The 25995-nt window shown below is 41.1% G+C and overlaps 2 protein-coding genes across 2 annotated transcripts; both read right to left on the reverse strand.

Annotated features, from left to right (window-relative positions):
- Nucleotides 1-6193: 6193 nt before the first annotated feature.
- On the reverse strand, nt 6194-10399 carry gpn2 (GPN-loop GTPase 2). The gene is made up of 5 exons (XM_060920652.1): nt 9632-10399; nt 9380-9536; nt 6752-6912; nt 6522-6652; nt 6194-6291 (listed from the first exon to the last, which is right to left on the reverse strand). Exons 1-5 carry the CDS (start codon nt 10052-10054, stop codon nt 6219-6221), a joined length of 945 nt encoding a protein of 314 aa, XP_060776635.1. The 5' UTR covers nt 10055-10399; the 3' UTR covers nt 6194-6218.
- Nucleotides 10400-19430: 9031 nt separating this feature from the next.
- Nucleotides 19431-25562, reverse strand: snip1 (Smad nuclear interacting protein). The gene is made up of 3 exons (XM_060920835.1): nt 25205-25562; nt 21284-21734; nt 19431-19545 (listed from the first exon to the last, which is right to left on the reverse strand). The coding sequence occupies exons 1-3, from the start codon at nt 25560-25562 to the stop codon at nt 19458-19460; spliced, it is 897 nt and encodes a 298-aa protein (XP_060776818.1). The 3' UTR covers nt 19431-19457.
- Nucleotides 25563-25995: the final 433 nt, after the last annotated feature.

Here is a 25995-nt window from a genome sequence, read left to right on the forward strand (position 1 = left end):
CTCCGGTTTCCCCCACAGGTCAAAGACATGCAGGTTAGGCTAATTGGTGGCTCTAAATTGACCGTAGGTGTGAATGGTTGTTTGTCTCTATGTGTCAGCCCTGCGATGACCTGGTGACTTGTCCAGGGTGTACCCCGCCTCTTGCCCATAGTCAGCTGGGATAGGCTCCAGCTTGCCTGCGACCCTGTAGGACAGGATAAGTGGCTACAGATAATAGATGGATGGTGTTGATGGTGTGTTCTAGATGTTTCAGTGACATGGGCTGAAGTCCATATGAAAATCCAATCAAATATCTTGACCCAGCTGTCACTGACAAGCTACATGAATCTACAGTTTGAGCTAGAATGAAATAAACCCCAGCTTTCTTCATGCTATTCTGTGTACTTTTTGTTTTCTTAATGATGCTGTTGTCCTTGGTTCCACAAAAGTCTGAAATAATTAGCTTCAACAGCAAATAATCTGTATGGGCGTCAAAAATGAAATCTTATATTGATGTCTGGGCGGCACGGTGGTGTAGTGGTTAGGCGCCGTCACCTCACAGCAAGAAGGTCCGGGTTCGAGCCCCGTGGCCGGCGAGGGCCTTTCTGTGTGGAGTTTGCATGTTCTCCCCGTGTTCGCGTGGGTTTCCTCCGGGTGCTCCGGTTTCCCCCACAGTCCAAAGACATGCAGGTTAGGTTAACCGGTGACTCTAAATTAACCGTAGGTGTGAATGAGAGTGTGAATGGTTGTCTGTGTCTATGTGTCAGCCCTGCGATGACCTGGTGACTTGTCCAGGGTGTACCCCGCCTTTCGCCCGTAGTCAGCTGGGATAGGCTCCAGCTTGCCTGCGACCCTGTAGAACAGGATAAGTGGCTACAGATAATGGATGGATGGTGTTGATGGTGTGTTCTAGATGTTTCAGTGACATGGGCTGAAGTCCATATGAAAATCCAATCAAATACCTTGACCCAGCTGTCACTGACAAGCTACATGAATCTACAGTTTGAGCTAGAATGAAATAAGCCCCAGCTTTCTTCATGCTATTCTGTGTACTTTTTGTTTTCTTAATGATGCTGTTGTCAGGGTGGCACGGTGGTGTAGTGGTTAGCGCTGTCGCCTCACAGCAAGAAGGTCCTGGGTTCGAGCCCCGTGGCCGACGAGGGCCTTTCTGTGTGGAGTTTGCATGTTCTCCCCGTGTCCGCGTGGGTTTCCTCCGGGTGCTCCGGTTTCCCCCACAGTCCAAAGACATGCAGGTTAGGTTAACTGGTGACTCTAAATTGAGCGTAGGTGTGAATGTGAGTGTGAATGGTTGTCTGTGTCTATGTGTCAGCCCTGCGATGACCTGGCGACTTGTCCAGGGTGTACCCCGCCTTTCGCCCGTAGTCAGCTGGGATAGGCTCTAGCTTGCCTGCGACCTTTTATTTGTTTATTTTACAAATAAAAGAATGGCGCTACACCATTGCAGGTGTTAAATTATAACCTATAGTTGAGATTAATATTGCTTACACACATTTTAAACATATGAAAAGCTGTGTAATAGGTTACAATAAATGACAGAATATACGTATATGGTATACGTAAACATTGAATCAGACAAACTCATTGCCATAAATATGAAAAAAAGAAGTATATAAGCTACAGTTAGGGCAAAAAAGGAGGAGATTGTTCTATGGAGCCATTCTTTCAATTAGTGGTTCATTCAATCGTTTACTCTCAGACACACCCCCACATGGGAATCTACAAAGTAACCAGAGCACACACAGGGAAGTTGGGCCTTGGCCAGCAGGTTGCTGGGCAGCCGTCACACACACAAACTCGCTCTCTGAAGTGTGCTAAGGAAAGAAGGAGCAGTCTGGGAAGCCAGTACCAGAAAGTATAGATGTGGGTGCATTCACACAACCAATACCCCCCACCCTCACACACAGACACACAACAAACCCGGGGCCAACAGAAACATGGGAACACTATAGGCCAACATTGTTGTTCTTACTGATTATTAGTTTTCTTTTAAATAACCTTCCCATGTTGACGAAACATTAAACCATCTTCATTTAGTGAGTATTTGTTTTGGTGACTTTACTACACTGAATTAAACATATACCAGTGAGAAGAGAAGTGTCATTATCACATGCTCCAGAAAAAAAAAAAAACAGCATGATGAACAGACCTAAATGCATTTAAAAAGGAAGGTCAAAGCTTTATCTTTTGTATAAAAATGAAATTATTCAGCTTACACACAAGCATTTTTTATTAAATTGTCAGAGATCTGCTAGAATATAACCTAGAAATGTAGGGTAGTCAACTTGTCAAACTAGTACATTCATAAGCCCAGGAAGGCAGAAACGAATTTCACATCACTAACTCCTTCTGCCTGTCTGGCTCCTGATTTTACCATGCAGATCAAACTAAAGTGTGAACTGGATCCTGGACTGGGTCAGTAGCTCAGTTTTTTCTCTGCGTCCTATTTTCAGTTGCTCCAGGTCTACCAAACCCTCTGCACTTGGATTCGAAAGAATCATCAATAACATGTTACAGAGATGTAGGACTACATATAATAAAACATGAAAAATGAAGTTAGGCTTATTTTGATCACCTGAAAAACCCATAAGCAGAATGTAATAAAGTGTGTGTTCCTCTGAGCATAGCCAACATGTAAGCCTAGCTAAAGTTTCCTTTTTGGCAGTAGATATCTTATCATAAAATCCAAACTTAACCGGTAGTTACTTAGTTAAAGACGTATGCTGTGTACTGTAGTACTACAAAATTCCCCACGCGGTGAATACAGTATGGGAGTTGTGGTGAGCATAAACAGGATATTACACAAAATAGCCAGTTTACCTACTATGTTTGTCTTCCACTAAATGCTGCTGCAGTGATTTGACTGCATACAGACCCAGTATTTAGGCTACATTTTATTTTTATATTCCACATCAGTCATTTAAACAAACATCGCTGATATAATTTAGACAAGCATGTTCTTCAATGAAGTAATTATATTAATGTCTAGAAAGTAAAAATGAAAGTTAATTGGTGTGAGTGTAGGAGCACACTTTTAAAAACATAAAAAAGAAACATTTCCTCTTAGCATGGGCGGGCCTACTGCTCGGTTTCCTAATTCAGTAGGCCTTAACTAAAGTGCTAGCCTTCAACTCGTACAGTATTTGTATTTAAAATTCTCTATGCAGGCTAACTAAATTAAATACATAGAAAAAAGTGGAAGCAGCAACACAAATCAAATTTCCTTCTCCATTTAAAAGACCTGTTTTTAAGTTGATTGATCTAAAATAGATTTGAAAAATTTACAAGTAAAAACTGTGTACTTGCACTGTCAGAAATAAAGGTACAGCAGGAGTCCATTTCTGTCCCCCAAGGTACAATCTACACTAATGTACCCCCTCGGGCTCGTAAATGGACTTCAAGGGTCAAAAAGGTACGTATACACTAACGTTCAAAAGTTTGGGGTCACTTTGAAATGTTCTTATTTTTGAAAGAAAAGCACTGTTCTTTTCAATGAAGATCACTTTAAACTAATCAGAAATCCACTCTATACATTGCTAATGTGGTAAATGACTATTCTAGCTGCAAATGTCTGGTTTTTGTCACTCCAGTGTTCTAATGGTACAATGTGTTTGCTCATTGCCTCAGAAGGCTAATGGATGATTAGAAAACCCTTGTACAATCATGTTAGCACAGCTGAAAACAGTTGAGCTCTTTAGAGAAGCTATAAAACTGACCTTCCTTTGAGCAGATTGAGTTTCTGGAGCATCACATTATTTTGTGGGGTCGATTAAATGCTCAAAATGGCCAGAAAAATGTCTTGACTATATTTTCTATTCATTTTACAACTTATGGTGGTAAATAAAAGTGTGACTTTTCATGGAAAACACAAAATTGTCTGGGTGACCCCAAACTTTTGAACGGTAGTGTATGTTCCCAATCAGTATATAAATGGTACAAATAAGTACCTTAGAGGGTACCGGCCCAGTTGTACCCCTAAAGGTACAGTGATGTACTTTGTTTTCTGAGAGTGTGTAATTTTAGAGTTAGTTCATATTGTTGCACTCCTACATTCTTTAAATCAGTGCTAATTCCCAGATAAGTGAGTTAAGGCTTGTACAATATCACACATACCATTTTCTGTCTGGTTACATCATGGTACATTGTATATTTCTTCAAATGCAAATATGTTAAAATATTCTTAAGATTTTTTTTTTTCCTGTCGGAAACACAGAGTTCATATCCCAGAGAGTGAGATTAGACAATCATAGTTGAAATACAGCCTGATCTCTGCGCACAAAGGAGCGGTCCTGGTTGTGAGACAGTGGAATGAGGGTGTGCGGATCCGCGGTTCCGCTCCGGGTTTTGGAGACACCCACACACACACACAGTGCGCTAAGAGGCGACGCACAACCCTGTAGTCTCACGAATCCTTCCGCGGATCACACAAGTATGCGTTAAGGTGATTATTAGCGCAAAACCCTTAGTCGACTGCGAGGCTGTGTAAATTGTACAGAGTGACATGGTTTGGTCAAAACAACCTAAAATCGTAATTTTTAAAGAGAAAGGAAGCCCAGAAAAGAGTGGTTTTGAAAGCACAAGGCACTATGTAACATAGTTGTCATCTCTCCCTCGCGTGTACAATGCATTCCAGTGTTCCTCCGCGGGTGACAGGGCCTTTACAAGGTCCAGGCAGCACATGATGGGAAAGGTGTCCCGCCTGCAGCAGTCTCTCCACTGCACGAGACTCTCCAATGAGCGCACAAACAAGTGTTATAACGCCGTGGGCTGTGTGTGTGTGCGCGCTATATACTTCCTATACGCTAAAATGATCATATAATACAGCCAAACACTAACATCTAATCTGACCACCATCTCTCAGACCTTTATTTCATAAGACACTAAAAGGTGCATATTCAAGAAATTCACAAGACGCCTATAGGGCTGAGATAAGTCCAGGCCTACACAGCCAGTGAAAACAACCAACATTTATCAGGTCTTCTTTACAACAGCACCCTCTGGTGGGTGAAGCTTGAAATGTCATTTCTAATGGTTGGAAGCTCAGGATCAAATCCAGAATGTCTACAAGTATAATTTCTTGAATGCTATGTGCTTATTGTGTCATTTCTGATCACACATTTGGCAACTTACTGAATAGACTGTTGAAAAGAGAAACCCCAAAATAGTCCTTATGGAATGAGTTTGGTGTTGAGGTACAAAGTAACCTGGTAAAAATTGTTCACATCTCTCTGAATGAAATATGGAGTGGGGAAAAAAGATGAACACAGGACAGCATGCATTACTTTTCAAAGCTGCTTATATGCATATGAATTTGAGAAAAGGCTTTCTGTAGCACTATGTCTATCATCATTATTATGATAGACACAGCCTATTTGTAGAATAGGAAATTAATAAAAAGAGACCACAGCACATGGTAATACACAGTGCTAAGAAGAATATGTGGATTACAATTTACAAATATTATCTCATCTCATTATCTCTAGCCGCTTTATCCTGTTCTACAGGGTCGCAGGCAAGCTGGAGCCTATCCCAGCTGACTATGGGCGAAAGGCGGGGTACACCCTGGACAAGTCGCCAGGTCATCACAGGGCTGACACATAGACACAGACAACCATTCACACTCACATTCACACCTACGGTCAATTTAGAGTCACCAGTTAACCTAACCTGCATGTCTTTGGACTGTGGGGGAAACCGGAGCACCCGGAGGAAACCCACGCGGACACGGGGAGAACATGCAAACTCCACACAGAAAGGCCCTCGCCGGCCACGGGGCTCGAACCCGGACCTTCTTGCTGTGAGGCGACAGCGCTAACCACTACACCACCGTGCCGCCCCACAAATATTATGTTACCTAATAACGTGTTCATTGAGTGTCAAAGTGTGTTCAGTGTTTTATTTTACAAATGAACTGTCCTTAATTCAAGAAGAAAGAAAACAGTAAAAATTCACATAGAAAACCAAAACAGATATGGTGCTTAACACGTTAAACACATAGGTTTTATAATATTAAAAATGCACATTTACTTGACAGAAAGGTCTTTTTTAATCCAACTTTTTTCCCTTACCGAAATACTGTTTTTCCTGCAGATTCCAGTCCTCGTTCTGAAATTGTTCATGGTGCCTCAAACAATTAATCTGATCTTAAAACTTCAAAATTTTCTGTTTAGTAAAAGATAGTCAAGTCAATACCAAGTGAATAAATAAAGCTTTTATTACAGTTACAAGTCCATGACCTCTTCTTCCAAAGTCCTTTTGTTGGTTTCCACGTATCTTTCTTGTACTCCAAGAGCTCTGGAATAAAAAAAAGTTAAGGAACTCCATTTCACCCACATGTAAAATTTTTAAAGATAGGATAAATTAATTCACTGAAATTCAACCAGCTAAGGAAACAAGAGGCAGTGGTGGCTCAGTGGTTTGGTTAACCCTTGGATTAGATCCAAGTTACTTTGGATACGGACCTGCCAAATAAATATTTACATTAACATTTATTTATTATAAAAAAGATGACTAGATAAGGATACAGGTTAAACTGAAAATCTGCACCCACGGCAGCAGACATCATAGCCTGCAGATTTCTTTCCTCCAAGTCACCAAAACAGTAGCCATTGGCCTTGTCCACTGTGCGGAGGACCTGCATCATGCTCTCCTTGTCCTGTATATATTTAAAATAAATAAATAAAAATCAAGAAATGTATCCAATGCCTGTTAGTCCTTAGTAACAGAGCTTGAGAGAGAGAGCGAGAACACTAACCTGCACATTCAGAGGGACGAAGGACACAAGGCCGTAGTCCTGAATCACCTCAGCCAGCTTCTCATTCAGATGGTGGAATTTCTTAAAGAATGGATCAGTGGCTAAATGGTCCACCAGGTAAGACAGGTCCATAACCTCCGTGTAGAAATCAAGATTGAAGGCTGGAAAAGACGATAAAACACAAAAGAACAGCCGTAATTTAAGGCACATTGTTCTGCAATTGAAATTTAACTAGGTATCCTTTTTGATCCAAGACAGCATGGTGACGTCCAATTTGATTTAATTTGGTTTAACCTGAAGGATAGGGTTGGGAAAGGGGTCTATAAAGAGCTTGTACATTAATGGATCATGCTTTAAATTTCCAATTAATCCATGACAATCAGCACTGTTGGCCATGCAAAACACAAACTATCACAAAAAACATTTATCATGTCGTACAGAAGTTTGCAAACTTGTTGCAGCCAGGTACCTCTTTAACTGTAAAATAAATTTCACAGACCTCCTCAGCACAAACGTTAAAATACAATCCAACTATTCAAATATTAGGCTCATTACAATATTACGCATACTATAATATTTTGGTAATTTTTTGAGCCATTGGGCTTTTTATTCCTGCATTTTCCATCAACAGGTCCCATTAGGTCAAAGTTGACATTAGTTATAGATGTGGTCTGGATTAAACCTAATTCACGTGACCAGACGAAAAGCAATAACTTTGTTAATGGTGGTTTGTAATTTCCATCACTGTTGCAAACACACACCTGATCCCTGTGGTGCTTGGATCTACGTATTAGGGCTGTGCGATGTCCCCTTAATTGCCATCGACGATGTTTACAGTGCAAACATCGTGATGGACGATCATATCGTGGGCCGGGGGGGGGGGGGGGGGGGGATTTTAATACCACATTATTAAATATATTATTATTATTATTATTATTATTAAAAGTATTAGATACTCATCCGAGGCTTTGGCACGTAAAGAAAAAAAAGCGCTAGGTGATGTGGAATATTTGGCCTTGATAATGGATATGTGCTCCAGCTGCAACATGATGCCCTATATGTCAGCTACCGTACATTATGTGGACCGAGAGTGGGCAATGCAGTCCAAATGCCTGCAAACGAGTTTCATGCCAGAGACACATTCAGCGGACAATTTAGAAGACGCATTGCGCGAGACACTTGCCGAATGGAAAATAGAGGAGAAAAAGATCGCCTGCATAACAACGGGGCGAATATTGTCACAGCCATCAGGCAAATGAAATGGCCGTGGTTAAGTTGTTTTGGGCACAATTTGAACCTGGCCATAACCAACTCGCTTGCGCAACAGAGGGCCAGTACAGACTGAGCGTTTGGAGTTTGCCGAGCAGTCAACACTGCGTTTGCGCACAGCTGGCTTCGGAGAAATGAGCTGCGCAAAGCGCAGGTGGAAACGAACCTCCCCGAGCACTCACTGATCACGGCAAGATATTAATCTGCTCTAACAATGAAAGACTAGTATTCAAACTATGAGAAGAAACTACACTTAAGCTATTACTCATTGTTTATTTACACCATATCAATTGAAGATGCGTTTCGGCCTTTAGTGCGCACTTGAACGCGCTAATTTTTCCAATTTATTAGTGTTTGAATTATTGCACCAGCTTTTAAAATCATGATTTAATTTTTTTTTTACTGTCTTTACATTTATCAGAATCACCTTCATTCTTCCATTTGGTTTGACATTATGGCTTAGAGTGGACCATTTTGAGTCTGAAAGTAGGCCTATTTACCAGATTAAAGTTATTTGACTTCTGCCGAAGTCTGCGCTTCACTGCCGTTTGGGGTGCAATATTTCCCGACTGAAGTCGTTAATAGTGGCTATTTGTTTGAACAACATGACAAATTTTACATTAAAAGTATAGTGTAGGCTAAAAAATGAAGTCAAAATTTATTATTAGTAGCATACTGTATTTGTGCAACCACATGTTATGTTCACTAGCACGTCCCTGCACCATAGCCTACGTGAACAAGCGGTAATAGGATATTACTTTATAATGATTCATATAATTATGTATTTATAATTGTGTTATATAATATTTATATATTAAAAAAACTAACAAAAAACTAACTTTTTAGGTTAAATAGGCCCAGATGATACCGTATATGTATGATTATGACAGGAGGGGGCGTGGTATCACGATGGTGGCTCTCCATCGTGATGGATGACCACCATCGTCGATGGACGATGGCATCGTCTATCGGCACTACGTATAAGAAAGAAAAGAAAGAAAGCACAACTTTATTCATCACACACTTGTGAAATTTCCTCTCTGCATTTAACCCATCTGAAGCAGTGAACACACACGCATACCCAGAGCAGTGGGCAGCCATGCTAACAGCGCCCGGGGAGCAGTTGGGAGTTAGGTGCCTCGCCCAAGGGCACCTCAGCCCAAGGCCATCCCATATTAACCTAACCTGCATGTCTTTGGATTGTGGGGGAAACCGGAGCACCCAGACACGGAGAGAACATGCAAACCCCACACAGAAAGGCCCTCACCGGCTGCTGGGCTCGAACCCAGAACCTTCTTGCTGTGAGGCGACCGTGCTAACCACTACACGGCACATACCCGCTGTTCTAAATCTACTCACCCAGCTTGCCGTACTGCTCAATAAGATCCATCTTGGAGAGAACATTGACATGAGGCAGTTCCACTTGAAGCATGGTGGACAGCGAGGTGCAGAGCACAGAAATGAACTTCGCTGGATCAGCGCAGTAATGAGAGTCCACCAGATGCACTGCAGTCAACTAGAATCATGAATGAAAGTCCAATACAAAGGAAGTGGGCGCTAATTCAAACACACCAATAAAAATCTCTGTCGTGGCTGTATTTGGCTACTCACCCTGAAATTCCACTTGGCTAGCTTGGCAAATATATTTCGGACTGATTGATGATGAGTATAAAGCTCCACCTGGCCAGGGCAGTCAAAAAGGAAATAGCAGTCACGATGCTGCTTCAGTTTGGCCTCTAACCAGTCCAAATTGGTCTCCAAATATTCCATGCAATAAATGAGGCCACCGTTAGGGCCTAGTTTCAGACTCTCCATCACATCTTCAAGTGTGACTAGTTCTGAAATGTCCACTGCACACTGATATGGCAGTCCCTCGTTTGCAGGATCCAGGTTTACTACCACGACTTTGCGCCCGACTTGACTCAGGAAGTCATGCATACCTCGGCAGTAGGTGGTTTTACCTGAGCCAGGTGGCCCAATAACGACCTGACCAAAGCGCAGAGAGGACTGCTGAGCTCCAGGGGACGTGCTCATGACAGCCCGAGCTCTCACCCACACAAACACGATATACTGGATATAGAGAAGCTATCACCTCACTAACACAGGTAGGAAGACAGTGAAGCTTGTGTTACATCACGCGTTGCCTGAGCTACCAAAGAAAACAGGAAACTAAGCTATAATAGCAGCTAACAACTAGTCAAGTAGTTTGTACCATTGTCAGTACACTTCTCTGTAAACACAAACAAGTAACGGAAACTCTTCATGAAGTCAAAGAACAGAACAAACCAGCACTGAGCGGTTATAAAGAATAACACAGATACGTGCTGCAAAATTAATTACGAAACCCGCACAAAATAATACACCAAATCACTGAATAAATTAAAAACAATTACAAAATATGTTAGCGTATCTTCTTTGAAGTTGCTCCACAACGTGAGGTAATAAATGCCTCTAATATCACATCCGGGTCATTCTAGCCAACTTCAAAATTGAAGTCTCGACTGAAGGAGGCGTTGGACACTCAGTTGCCATTTTAGCAGATAAACCAAACATATACAGGTGCATCTAAAAATATAGAATATCGTGAAGAAGTTCAATATTTTCCATCAGTTATTTTAAAATATTCTAGACTCATTACAGAGGCATAGCTGGGGGGTCCTGGGGTGCCTGCAACCCCTCCTTTGTTGGACCATACATTTTTTCAATAGCCGCATAAGAATATTAGAAAAGCGCCCACTGTAATTTTTCTAACATTTTTTTTTAAAACTAGATTGTCATCTCAGCCTCATTAGGGTTTCTATAACCTTGTATGGACTTCCTGTGGTTTGGGTGCGAAAACCCAGTTCTGTGCAAGCACAACACGATCACACTAGAAAGCATGGTCAAGCTGCCAGTGTAGCTGCAGTCTTTTTAGTTATGAATTATGAGTATTTCCTCTTGTGTTAATAATTCGCCATGTCAAAACAAGCGAAACTTTCCTCCTTTCTTCGACATGAAGAGAGGTAAGCAATTTCATCTCATCTCATTATCTCTAGCCGCTTTATCCTGTTCTACAGGGTCGCAGGCAAGCTGGAGCCTATCCCAGCTGACTACGGGCGAAAGGCGGGGTACACCCTGGACAAGTCGCCAGGTCATCGCAGGGCTGACACCTAGACACAGACAACCATTCACACTCACATTCACACCTACGGTCAATTTAGAGTCACCAGTTAACCTAACCTGCATGTCTTTGGACTGTGGGGGAAACCGGAGCACCCGGAGGAAACCCACGCGGACACGGGGAGAACATGCAAACTCCACACAGAAAGGCCCTCGCCGGCCACGGGGCTCGAACCCGGACCTTCTTGCCGTGAGGCAACAGCGCTAACCACTACACCACCGTGCCGCCCTGGTAAGCAATTTATTATATATTTTTTCCATCAAAGTTGCCTTTTGTGGCTTCGAAGCTAAGTTTTAGTGTCCCGTTTCTAGAACACAACATCAAGAAAACATGGAAGAAACAGTAATAATGGAAGAGCCGGTTTCTAAGCTACCTAAAACTCATCTCATCTCATTATCTCTAGCCGCTTTATCTTGTTCTACAGGGTCGCAGGCAAGCTGGAGCCTATCCCAGCTGACTACGGGCGAAAGGCGGGGTACACCCTGGACAAGTCGCCAGGTCATCGCAGGGCTGACACCTAGACACAGACAACCATTCACACTCACATTCACACCTACGGTCAATTTAGAGTCACCAGTTAACCTAACCTGCATGTCTTTGGACTGTGGGGGAAACCGGAGCACCCGGAGAAAACCCACGCGGACACAGGGAGAACATGCAAACTCCACACAGAAAGGCCCTCGCCGGCCACGGGGCTCGAACCCGGACCTTCTTGCTGTGAGGCGACAGCGCTAACCACTACACCACCATGCCGCCCTCTACCTAAAACTAGAAATGGTAATTATTTTTTGTTGCATAATGTACTCAGGCTGCCAGTCAGTGTGAGACCCCCCCGAAAAATCCTAGCTACGCCCCTGCATTACATGTAAACTAAAATGTTTCAAGCATTTTTCTATTTTAATTTTGATAATTGTGGCCTATGGTGCAAAAAAAACCCCACCTCAAATTATTTAGAGTTTGACTAAATTACTGTTCAGACAGTATGAACACAGTGTATCTCTCAGTCTAGTTCAGTGCACACAACCACAGTCATGGGGAAGACTGCTGACTTGGCTTTGTCTAGATGATGATCATCGACACCCTCCACAAGGAGGGTAAGCCACAGAAGGTCATTGCTGAAAAAGCTGGCTGGAAAAGGTGCACAAGCAACAGGGATGACCGTAGCCTTGAGAGGACTGTCAAGAAAAGTCGATTCAAGAACTTGGGAGAGCTTCACAAGGAGTGGACTAAGGCTGGTGTCAGTGCACCAAGAGCCACCACACACAGGCATCTTCAGGAAAGGGCTATAACTGTTGCATACCTAATATCAAGCTGCTCCTGAACCAGAGACAATGTCAGAAGAGTCTTGCCTGGGCTAGGGAGAGAAAAAAATTGGACTGTTGCTAAGTAGTTCAAAGTCCTCTTTTCAGAAGAAAGTAAATTTTGTAAATTTTGTTTGGAAATCAAGGTCCTAGAGTCTGGAGGAAGAGTGCAGAGGCACAGAATCCAAGGTGTTTGAAGTCCAGTGTGACGTTTCCACAGTCTGTGATTATTTGGGGTGCCGTGTCATCTGTTGGTGTTGGTCCACTATGTTTTATGAAGTCCAAAGTCAAAGTAGCCCAGGAAATTTTAGAGCATTTCATGCTTCCATCTGCTGACAAGCTTTATGGAGATGCCGATTTCCTTTTCTAGCAGAGCATCTGCCCACAGTGCCAAAACTACTACCAAATGGTTTGCTGACCATGATATTACTGTGCTTGATTAGCCAGCCAATTCACCTGACCTGAACCCCACAGAGAATCTACAGGGTATTGTCAAGAGGAAGATCAGAAACTCCCAACCTAAAAATACAGAGGAGTTGAAGGCCACCATCAAAGCAACCTGGGCTTCAATAACACTTTCAACAACAATGGGCTTCAATAGTGCCACAGGCTGATTGCCTCCATGCCACGCCGCATTGGTGCAGTAATTTGTGGTCAAGGAGCCCCAACCAAGTATTGAGTGTATAAATGAACATACTTTTCAGAAGTTGGACATTTCTGTATTGTAAATCCTTTTTTTGATTGACCTTAAGAAATATTCTAATTTGAGATACTGGATTTCTGATTTTCATACGCTATAAGTCATAATCATCAAAATTAAAACAAACAAAAAAAGGCTTGAAATATTTCACTACATGTGCAATGAAGATAGAATATATGAAACTTTCTCTCTCTCTTTAGTGTTCCGCCTGATGGCTTCAGCCATCAAAGTTACTAGGGAAGAATTACAGTTGTGGTTTCCTGCTGCCTTCTACCAGATTAGTTTTCTCCTCTCAACCATTCACACCTATGGACAATTTAGAGTAGCCAGTTAACCTTTGGACCGCGAGTTGGCCGAGTAGTTAGCGTGTCTGCCTCTCGACCAGGAGATCGCGAGTTCTACTTGCCATCATAAAAATGGTACCTACTATCGTCTGGCAAGGCATGCTGTAATACAGATGCGAGTGGGGAAGTCAAACTCTTGTGGTTACCAGAGGACTAGCCCCCCACTGTAACCCTAGCTGTATAGGCGAGAGGCCGAGGGCTATCGAAACGGAGATCGGCACTGCACCCATACGCCTTAAAGAGTTGGTTAATACTGGGACAGGAGACTGCCTGGGAAGACCAGATTCTGGCATGAGAGGGACTTTGACTTTTTGAGTTAACCTTTGGACTGTGGGGGAACCCAGAGCACCCGGAGGAAACCCACATAGACACTGGGAGAACAAGCAAACTCCACACAGAAAGACCCCTGTTGGTCGCTGGGCTCAAACCCAAAACCTTCTTGCTGTGAGGTGACAGTGCTAACTACTATATCATCTATATGAAAGTTTACCTTTTTGAATTAAATAAAAAAAAAAAATCCCACCTTTTTCAAGATATTCTAATTTTTTGAGATGCATCTGTACAGTATCTGTACTTGGCAGGTAAATACTGACAGTAGTCAATATTTTGCTATTTCCTATTTATCAGAAGCCCATCAATGGAAAGGAGCAGACTTTAGTGGTGGCTCATTCTCACTATAGAAGTGACACGGACATTCCTGCTCAAAAATCAAACTTAGTCTGACCAGGTGCCAAAGCACAGTTATTATTAAAGAAAATAATACAACACTAAGGCAGTTAGGAAATCTGAAATATTTTTGATCAATATTAATAGTAATAAAGATAGTAAGTAATAGCAATAAATAAGGAAATTGGAAATGATCAGCCTGACAAACTCAGACTGTGTTTTAGCAGCAGGATGGTGGTCAGACCAGGCTGAAGTTTTCAGCAGGGACAGTAATGGTACACTACTTAGATCTTTCTATTGTTAGAGGCAATTTGTCTAATACAACCCCGATTCCAAAAAAGTTGGGACAAAGTACAAATTGTAAATAAAAACGGAATGCAATAATTTACAAATCTCAAAAACTGATATTGTATTCACAGTAGAACATAGACAACATATCAAATGTCGAAAGTGAGACATTTTGAAATTTCATGCCAAATATTGGCTCATTTGAAATTTCATGACAGCAACACATCTCAAAAAAGTTGGGACAGGGGCAATAAGAGGCTGGAAAAGTTAAAGGTACAAAAAAGGAACAGCTGGAGGACCAAATTGCAACTCATTAGGTCAATTGGCAATAGGTCATTAACATGACTGGGTATAAAAAGAGCATCTTGGAGTGGCAGCGGCTCTCAGAAGTAAAGATGGGAAGAGGATCACCAATCCCCCCAATTCTGCGCTGACAAATAGTGGAGTAATATCAGAAAGGAGTTCAACAGTGTAAAATTGCAAAGAGTTTGAACATATCATCTACAGTGCATATCATCATCAAAAGATTCAGAGAATCTGGAAGAATCTCTGTGCGTAAGGGTCAAGGCCGGAAAACCATACTGGGCGCCCGTGATCTTCGGGCCCTTAGACAGCACTGCATCACATACAGGCATGCTTCTGTATTGGAAATCACAAAATGGGCTCAGGAATATTTCCAGAGAACATCTGTGAACACAATTCACCGTGCCATCCACCGTTGCCAGCTAAAACTCTATAATTCAAAGAAGTAGCCGTATCTAAACATGATCCAGAAGTGCGGACATCTTCTCTGGGCAAAGGCTCATTTAAAATGAACTGTGGCAAAGTGGAAAACTGTTCTGTGGTCAGACGAATCAAAATTTGAAGTTCTTTATGGAAATCAGGGACGCCGTGTCATTCGAACTAAAGAGGAGAAGGACGACCCAAGTTGTTATCAGCGCTCAGTTCAGAAGCCTGCATCTCTGATGGTATGGGGTTGCATTAGTGCGTGTGGCATGGGCAGCTTACACATCTGGAAAGACATCATCAATGCTGAAAGGTATATCCAGGTTCTAGAGCAGGGGTGTTCAAATTGATCCATAAAGGGCCGTGTGGCTGCAGGTTTTCATTCCAGCCATCCAGCAGCACCCTAATTTGGCTTATTCAATTAACTGACACACCCACCCTTTAATCAAGGGTGGGTGTGGCTGCAAGTATTTGACTGTGTGAAGACAGTTCAGTTGATTGAATGAGCCAAGTCAGGTGTGCTGCTGCATGGCTGGAATGAAAACCTGCAGCCACACGGCCCTTTATGGATCAATTTGAACACCCCTGTTCTAGAGCAACATATGCTCCCATCCAGACGACGTCTCTTTCAGGGAAGACCTTGCATTTTCCAACATGACAATGCCAAACCACATACTGCATCAATTACAGCATCATGGCTGCGTAGAAGAAGGGTCCGGGTACTGAACTGGCCAGCCTGCGGTCCAGATCTTTCACCCATAGAAAACATTTGGTGCATCATAAAAGGAAGATATGACAAAACAGACCTAAGACAGTTGAGCAGCTAGAATCCTACATTAGACAAGAATGGGTTAACATTCCTATCCCTAAACTTGAGCAACTTGTCTCCTCAGTCCCCAGACGTTTACAGACTGTTGTAAAGAGAAAAGGGGATGTCTCACAGTGGTAAACATGACCTTGTCCCAACTTTTTTGAGATGTGGTGTTATGAAATTTAAAATCACCTAATTTTTCTCTTTAAATGATACATTTTCTCAGTTTAAACATTTGATATGTCATCTATGTTCTATTCTGAATAAAATATGGAATTTTGAAACTTCCACATCATTGCATTCCATTTTTATTTACAATTTGTACTTTGTCCCAACTTTTTTGGAATCGGGGTTGTAGTATAGAACAGATGTCAGAGTGTAACGGTACACCTAAAAAGTGACCCAATACGTTCAGGTGTAGCTAATACAAGAGCCTCAATAGCTAGTAATACAAATGATTGTATATGATATGTAACATGTACAGTTTTGTGTTAAATGTTTTGCTGAATAATGTTTATTTCTGTAAATCTGCTCATCACCATGAATAATCAAGAGCCAATGTAATTTTAGAAAGATTAACTAATCCAGTAAAAATCTGTATTTAGTGGATAGTTTAAATATAATTGCAATGAAAGAACATGTACCTCTTTCTGCTTGGGTCAAATTGAAAAGTTCATTTTCTTACATGTAGCTAAATCATCTGTTTATTTTCCTTTACTCACACAAGTCGTTTAAACCCAAAATGTCTGCTTAGTGAAAAAAAAATGCTGTTAGTAATTTCTTACTAATTAGCGTTCTGGTGTGTAAACATAAGATGGAGAAATCTTGTGTTTACATGTATCTAGGATTTATTTTTACTATTGCTGCTTTTCTGTAATAAGTGCTTTAAAAATATGCTTCTTAAAAATAAGCTTAACAAAGATGAAAGATCACTTCCCAAAGATTAAGTGATTTACTTGTCCTATGACATTCACAATGACAATATAACGGTAGGGTCAGGGCTCAGACAATGTTGGATCAGCATTGCGTACTAACATATTCAGTATCTGACATCAGTATCGCATCATATTAAAAAACAAAATGGAGTGAGTGCATCCCGATGATATCCTAAATATCTTAATTATTAAATAAGTCATAATACAGTGTATTTAAAAACAAGGTACTGTAGAGGACATCAAAATAGAACAATTCTATTGTGTATTTGCTTTAATGCAGAATTGTGCACATCCTGTGCAATAATGTGGAGTTAGTGTGTAGCTTTTCACTAATAGGCTCCCAATCTTTTCCTTATCCCATCAAAGGCATACATTATACTATTATAAAATCATAATGCACAGCTGCCAACAATGAGAACGAGAAAATCCCAGTGGAACTTTACCACAAAACGTGAAATGAGTTGATTGAGCTAATATATAACAATTTGCAAAAATATTGCCAGAAAGAGTCTACACACTTGCTTTATATAACTGTTAGAAAATTTACATACACTACCAGTCAAAAGTTTGGACACATCTACTCATACATAGGCTTTTCTGTATTTTGACTATTTTCTACATTGTAGAACAATACTGAAGACATAAAAACTACAAAATAACATATGGAACCATAAATGGAATTATGTGGTAAACAATACACAGTATATACACAGTATATATACACACAAATTTTATATATATATTATTTTAGATTCTTGAAAGTAGCCACTGTTTACCTTGATGCTTTGCACACTACTAGCATTATCTTAACCAGCTTCATGAGGTAGTCACCTGGAATGCTCTTCAATTAACAGATGTGCCTCATCAAAAGTTAATTAGTACAATTTCTTGCCTTCATAAGGTGTTTTAACTCAAACAGTAAATAATAAAAATACAGTAAATAGCCCTATTCCACAACTGCAGTAATCCATATTATGTCAAGCCCCGTTTAACTAAGTGAACAGAAATGACATCAATCATTACTTTAAGACATAAGGTGTCTTTTAATTAACTAAAATAAAGAAAAAACATTGAATTAAAAGGTGTGTCCAAACTTTTGACTGGTACTGTAAATGCATATGGACTGCAGACAGAATATTTTGTATGTACTAATAAACTCTGTAGAACTGTATTGTTAGATATTTACCGCTGAGCAACAGATTACTGACATGACAAAGTCAATAATTCATGAATGTGAATCATATCTATATCTGACAGTTTTGTTAGCATGGAGACTGAAGACATATCAATTTAGTGATAGTTTAACAACAACAAAAAAAAATTCACAATTTCTGACCAACTATAGAGGACACAGTTCAAACATCATCTTGTTTTCTATCGACTCACAAAAGTGAGTTTCATAAACTCCCAGATCAAAATTTCACAAAAGGTAGTCAATGCAAAGTAGAAGTAACCACTACCAGAAACAAATGTGTCTTTCATAACCTGCACCCTTTCCCCTTCCAGGACCTGGCTTTTTCAGACAGCAGAATGTTGTGTTTGTCAACCCATTGCTTTAGCCACACACACACACACACACACACACACACACACACACACACACACACACACACAGAGTTCAGGTTGCTTCCGGATGTCTGCAGTAAAGGGTTAAAAAAAAATTTAAGAAATATAAATAAATAAATAAATAAATGTTAACACTGCTGTAGACCCATATTTACTTTGTACAACACATGGATAATAAAGAAAAAAAATCCTACCACAGCACAAATAAAAACCATTCTTTCCCATTTTTAATTTTACAATCCAAAGCAACTAAAACATGTACAGAATATTATGCAACTCAATACTTGGGGAAAAGAAAATGCAATTCCCTTGGTGTAGGACAATAATGAAAACAATAGCTCACTATTATGCAACATTTGACCAAAAAAAGTCTACAAACGAGAAACAGACAGACATTTTCCTTTTCAGTAAAATTACAAATTAAAATAATGATGACATCTAGGATATTTACAGAATTTAGACAATCACTGAAATTTTCTAAAACACACATTTTGTTCTGGCATTGAGCACTTGGGATAAAGGGACTACACTGGGCAGTACCAGACAACACAAAGCCGTCTGATATGATGCTTATGCTGTCCACCTGAGAGTAGAACCATACACAGAAAGCTGTCAGGCTAAAGCCCATCAGTGCATTTCTTAATAAATCTCATTTCACAAAATAATGGTCACATCAAAACAATAGACCCAGATGTCGATGGGTTCCATCACAGCGATCGATACTTACAAAGAGCTCTGACTGTACAAAGTCTATTAAAATAAATTTACTCTGGTAAACAGCGCAGTGACTATTCAGCAAGGCCTTCAACCTTCCTCGCACTGACCTCTCCTGTGTCAGAAGACTCATGCAGGAGCACATACGGTGACTAAACCCAAATTTCAGCACGTCCTTCTCTTTGAGTTCATAGTAGCGCTGTGGTTCTATACGTTGATGGTTCAGTTACGTGCCGTTACTTGAACCGAGGCCAATAATGCAGGGCCTCACTCTCTTGCCTGTGGCACCGTCTGCTCGTGTGAACTCCAAGAACCTGAAGATGACAAACACAGAATTTGAGTACACAAATAAGTTATCATCATCAGTGGCACTGATTAAGCACATTGTTAGCAGAGCGGTTATTTTTAGAAAATGTCAGAGACACAGACTTGTATTTAATTCCTCTCTATATAGTAATGAACTTAACCAAACAGTGTACATATTCAATAATTTATTACTGGCACTTTTTTTTTTTTTGAGCAGAGCTCAGATACACATGCCTGAATGTTAACTATGACGAATTTATCTGACCAATGCAATAATTTAAAAAGGCACTAAGGTTTGGTTTTCCCATATATTTAGTGCAGATAAGTACAGTCAGGTCCAGATCTACTGACACCCTTGATCAAAATCATTAGGAAAAAATTGTGGTTAACTTGTTTCATAAATCACACCATCTGAATTGAGATTTTTGTTTTACCTTTAATAGTAAATTATATGAAAATGAATTAACTTAAAATCATATATTACAGTTATGGACACCCCGAGAAAATCCTACAAAACAGCTACAACATGTTTCAATTTCTCTAGAACATGGTTACTCGAATGTTTAGGAACCTTTAACTGGTCATTCCTGACTTCCTCTTTCACTAGGGAACACAAAAGGTGACACAGAGGCTGATTACCCCAAGTTATTCATCAGCATGGGAAAGATTAAAGAACACAAAATCAAACGAGACAAGTGTGTTTACTTTCACAAGTCAGGTAATGGCTATAAAAATGTCTCAATGTTAACAGTAGATATGGATCTGAAATCACCCTCATCAGAATCTCCAACCACAGGAAGTATTAAGACTCAGTGCTGTTACGTTGGCAGGCGAAGGTTGCACAATGTAGTAAATGCAGGGGTGCCAATGAATGTGACAAGGGTTCTTGTGTTTTAATTCATATAATGAAGAGGTCAATTAAAGGCTCGATTTCTTGGATATTTTCAGTTAATTAACCACAAAGATTTTTTCATAAACTTGTTTAGCCATCTTCACCAAGTGTGCCAAAAATTCTGGAGTTGACTATATGGCTATTGGTGAGCAAATACAAGTGCAATAAGCCATTCCTATGGTCTTGATGTAAAAATAAAAACGTTCATGGTGACACTGTGGAGATCAGCACATTTTTCTAGCAAAACAAACATTGCAGGAACAATATACACCGATCAGCCATAACATTAAAACCACTGACGGGCGAAGTGAATAACATTGATTATCTCATTACAATGGTATCGGTCAAGGAGTGGGATAGATTAGGCAGCAAGAGAACAGTCAGTTCTCAAAGTTGATGTGTTGGAAGCAGGAAAAATGGACAAGCGTAAGGATCTGAGCGACTTTGACAAGGGCCAAATTGTGATGGCTAGATGACTGGGTCTGAGCATCTCCAAAATGGCACATCTTGTGGGGTGTTCCCAGTATGCAGTGGTTAGTACCTACCAAAAGTGCTCCAAGGAAGGACAACCAGTGAACTGGCAACAGGGTCATGGGTGTCGAAGGCTCATTGATTCACATGGGGAGTGAAGACCAACCCATCCGGTCCAATCCCAGAGACTAGCTACTGTAACACAACTTGCTGGAAATTTTGATGCGTATGGGGCTGCGTAGCCACAGACCAGTCAGCCAGTGAACCCATGAGTCCATGCCTCGACGGATCAGAGAGGTTTTGGTGGCACATTGAGGAACTACACAATATTAGCCATATGGTTTTAATGTTGTTGCTGATCAGTGTATTTTTGTTTTTCTTACCTGTATTGGAATACAGCATGCTGCTTGGAACAGGATGGGTGATCAGTTGGTATGTCAGCTATCCTCCTTTGCCTTCCAAGCAGATAAGCACTCTGCCTGTGGATGTACATCACCGGAAGTGGATCATCATTTTTGAAGGGGTACAACCTCCACCTCCTTTTAGGGATTCTGGCCTCAGGAGGCTCATTATACTTAATAACCACCCCTCTGTACGTGTTGGTATCTTCCACCAGAGCACCTGAGAGTTCAAAGCTGGGCTTCTCTTTCTCAGCAGCAGGGGCTGTCTCCTCTTCCTCTCCACCACCAATTGCATGTGTCTCATTTCCATCTCTTGCCTCCTGCCTCTGACGGTTTTCTCGGCAATGCTCATTGTGCTGCTCCCTTTCTGCTTGCTGCTGCTGGTACAGATGTGCATCCCATTCTCGAGACCCGTCTCCGTGCCGCTCCCGACCTTTTTCACATTCTCATTGGTGATGCCACTGTTCTTCCCTTTTCACACGTCACTCATTTAAATTATTTCCCCTTTTGTTATGGTCCTCTTTTCCCTGTTCAACATACAAAATGTTAACATTAGTTCATGAGCCAATTTAGTAATATGAGGAGAGTCACTACAGAAAAATTGGAGCAATTACAGAAGGGCTCTATCTATAGTACCAGTCAAAATTTTGGACACACCCAATTCAATGGTTTTTCTTTATTTTTATTAATTAAAGAGACACTTCATGTCTTAACGTAATGATGGATGTTGTTTCTCTTTACTTAGTTGAGCAGTTCTTGATGTATTATGGATTACTACAGTTGTGGAATAGGACCATTTACTGTATTTTTATTAATTATTTGATCTCAAACACATTAAGGCAGCAAGAAATTAGACTAATTAACTTTTGATGAGGCACACCTGTTAATTGAAAAGCATTCCAGGTGACGACCTCATGAAGATAAATGCCAATAGTGTGCAAAGTGTCAAGGTAAACAGTGGCTACTTTGAAGAATCTAAAATATGAAACATATGGAATTATGTGGTAAATGAAATTGTTAATGTTCCATATAGTTTTCATTTCCCCCCCACAGAAAAACAAAACAAAAAACCTGTGAGTGTATCCAACATTTTGACTGGTTTGTGAAACATGCCATTTCTGTCTAATGGAGATGGTCAACACCTATTCCTTCCTCCATCGACTCCAGAATTGTTTGATCAAATACTGAACTCTGCACCATATCTTTGTTGCATATAGATCCTCTTTCACAAATCTCCCAGGGGGTGGTAGAGTAACTCTGGACTTCATCATGATGAGGTGAGTGGGTATTAATGGCTTGAGGGCTTTGGGATCATTAATTCCACCTACCGTTAGAGGGTGACTATTGACAATAGACATAACTTCACAGAACCATGTTCTGAGTGAGGCGTCATCAAGCCTACCCGAACACTGTGCAAGAGTGGCATTCAGCACATTCTTCATAGTTCAAATTTGACACTCCCAAACGCCACCTGCATGATTAGCAGAAGGGGCAGTGAAGACGAATTCAGTGTGTTGGTCAGCCAAAAAGGCTTCCAATAACTTGGTGTCGCATTGAGTGCTGCGCTCAACTCATTTTTGACTCCTACAAAGTTGGTACCTTGATCGCAGTGAAGTTGACACACAGCTCCTCTAATGCTGATGAAATACCTCAAGGCATTAATGAATGTATCTGTTGATAAATCTTCAAGCATTTCGATGTGAATGGCTCGAGAGCAAAGGCAAGTGAAAATAAGACCATATCTTTTGTATTCTTTATGGGCTTTCTTAATTAGGAAGGGGCCAAAGCAGTCCATTCCGCTGTGTGTGAAAGGGGGTGAGACTTCAATACATTCTTTAGGGAGCTCAGCCATCTGTTGTTGTTCTGTAGGTTGGCGAAGCTTCCTACATTGCACACAACTGTGCATCAGTTTTGCCACCAATTTGCTCCCACCAATGACCCAAAATCCATTTGCTTGGAGCTCCATTTGAGTCTGACTCCGGCCTTGATGACAAACCTTGTTATGACGGTAAGCCAGAATCAGTGTTGTGATGTGCTAGTCTTTTGGCAGAATCACTGGATGTTTCAATACCTCACTTTGAAATGGTCATCTCTATCTCCCACCAACACAGAAAAATCCATCTCACAGGATAGGGTCAAGGTGAAAGAGATGGCTTGAGCCTGGAAGACTCTTTCCTTCTTGGAAAATCTTTATCTCTTGGGCGAAAGCTTGCTGTTGAACAAGCCTGATTATTGCTTGAGCAGCTCTTTCCCATTCTTTAATGGTCACAAACTCATTGCAGTATTCCTGGTTTGGTGTCAGCCTTTTAATTCTTGCCACCACCTTAAGGAGTTTTGTCCAAGAAGACAACCGACTTAAACAGTTCAGCAAGTCTGTGCAGTCACTAACCTTAGTTGTTGACACTAAAACGGTCTTAACTTCAGAATCACCAACAAGCAGCTCTGTCGTGATGTTAGGTTTTAGATGTATTTCTTGCTCCCAGAGAAACTTGGGTCCCAAAGTGCAACTTGAAGCAAACAATTGTGTTGCTTGAATACCTCTCGAAGCATGGTCAGCTGGATTTTCTGCTGTGTCAGCATAGCACCACTGACAAGGACCTGTATTCTCTCTTATCAGTTGAACTCTGTTTGCAACAAACTCATGAAACCTCCGTGCCTCATTATTGATGTATCCCAGTACCACCTGGGAATCAGTCCAAAAGAGCTCTTCGTCAATTTCCGTGTCGAGTTTGCGTTTCAGCCTAATACTCATTCTTGTTGCCACCACAGCAGCCGAAAGCTCCTGCCTTGGAATACTGGTCACCTTTGTTGGTCAGCCCTTGCTTTAGCAATCACAAGACTGCAATGAGCTGCACCTTTGTCATTTTTGTACCTGAGGTATGAACATGCACCATATCCCTTGCTGCCGGCATCTGAGAAGTGATGCAGTTCTGTTCTGATTACATTGCCAAAGTCTTGTGGATTGTAACATCTTGCGATTATGGCATCTCTCAACTTCTCAAGGTCCAATTTTCACTCCTCCCACTGTAATCTCAGATCCTCTGGTGAAGAATCATCCCATCCGATGTCCCTTTGGCATAACTCCTTTAATTTGGACTTTTCTATCAAAGTGAATGGTGCGATGAACCCAAGTGGATCATAGAAAGAAGAGACAACTAACAGGATGCCACGACAAGATGAAAGCCGATTTTGTGGTCTGTCGTCAAAGCTGAAGGTGTCGCTCTCTGTTGACCAGTGAATGCATAGAGCATGCTCTGTTGGAGTTACATCCATCTTCAGTTCAAAAGTTTCAATATTTATTGCTCTCTCCAAAGGATCCACACAGTCAAGAACTTCCTTTCGATTTGAAATAAACTTATGCCCTCTTCCTTCACACACCTTTTGTGCATCAATGATCAGTATCTTGTCCTCTTCGACTGATGCAACACTTACTAACCCATCATCAACATAAAAGTTTCTTTCAGTAAATGCTGACGCAAGTGGGTAGTCAACTGTATATTGCCATGCCAGATATTTCAGTCCAAAGTTGGCACATCCAGGAGATGAGGCAGCTCCGAAGAGGTGGACAGCCATCCTGTAATCCTGTGGTTCCTTCTCAAATTCTCCACTCTCCCACCATAGGAACCTCAGATAGTTTCTGGTTTCATGGGTGACAAAGAATTGATGGAACATTCGCTCAACATCACAAGTTATGGCTACAGCTTCCTTCCTGAAGCAACAGAGGACTCCAACCAAGGGGTTAATTAAGTCAGGTCCAGACAACAGTGTGTCATTTAATGAGATGCCACAGAACTTCACAGACAACTCTTAATTTATCAGGTTTATTGGGATGATCGACACCATGATGAGGAAGGTACCAAACGGTCTCTTCAGCAGTTGGTGTAGGTGCCAATTCTGCCTCACCTTTACTGATCATTTCCTCCATAAGTGTTCTGTAATGGTCATAGTACTGTTTACTGGCCTTCAACTTCCTCTTCAGGCACTGAAGACAAGCAATGGCAAGTTTCTTATTGTTTGGTAGCCAAGGCAGACTATTGGTCTTGAAAAGGAGGGGCATCTCCAAGTGACTGTCCTCCTTCTGTCTGATGTTACTGTTGAGGAACTGTATGAAATGAACATCATCTTGAGACACATATTTCTCTTCACAAGTTCTTTCATTGAAGTCTGATTCCAGAGCTTTCAAGACATCGATGATGGGTGGAGCTGAAATTTCCTTTACTGTGATACAATGCATGGAACTTTGGCTTCCCTGTCTGTCCATATGAGGGTTGGATGAGCCTATAATGTTCCAGCCAAGCTCAGTTTGCTGTGCTTGTGCTAGTTCATTTTCACTACCTAGGACTACCTCAAGCAGAGCCAGTGCTAATGGACAGTTGCATCCGATTAACAATCCTACTTCACCAGTCCAGGAGTGATGGTATTTGTTCCGCTAGGTGTTTGAAGTGAGGCCACAGTAATGCTATTTTCTTGGTTGGAATGTAGAATTTATCTACTGGAATGAAGTCACGGGTGTAGGCTTGCTTTATCTTGAGATGTTTTCCAGAATTGAGTCCTCAGACTTGTAAACCATGAATGCTCTTGCTTGTCAATACTGTGTTGATAGCTGTCATCGTACTAAGTTTCAGCTTAGTAGAAAAGTTTCAGTTTAGAGAAAAAAGTTATCCAATTGGCCAAAGGTGCAGTCCAAGGATGCT

The sequence above is a fragment of the Neoarius graeffei genome, chromosome 5 (assembly GCF_027579695.1).
Source record: "Neoarius graeffei isolate fNeoGra1 chromosome 5, fNeoGra1.pri, whole genome shotgun sequence".
In the NCBI taxonomy this organism is placed as follows: domain Eukaryota; kingdom Metazoa; phylum Chordata; class Actinopteri; order Siluriformes; family Ariidae; genus Neoarius; species Neoarius graeffei.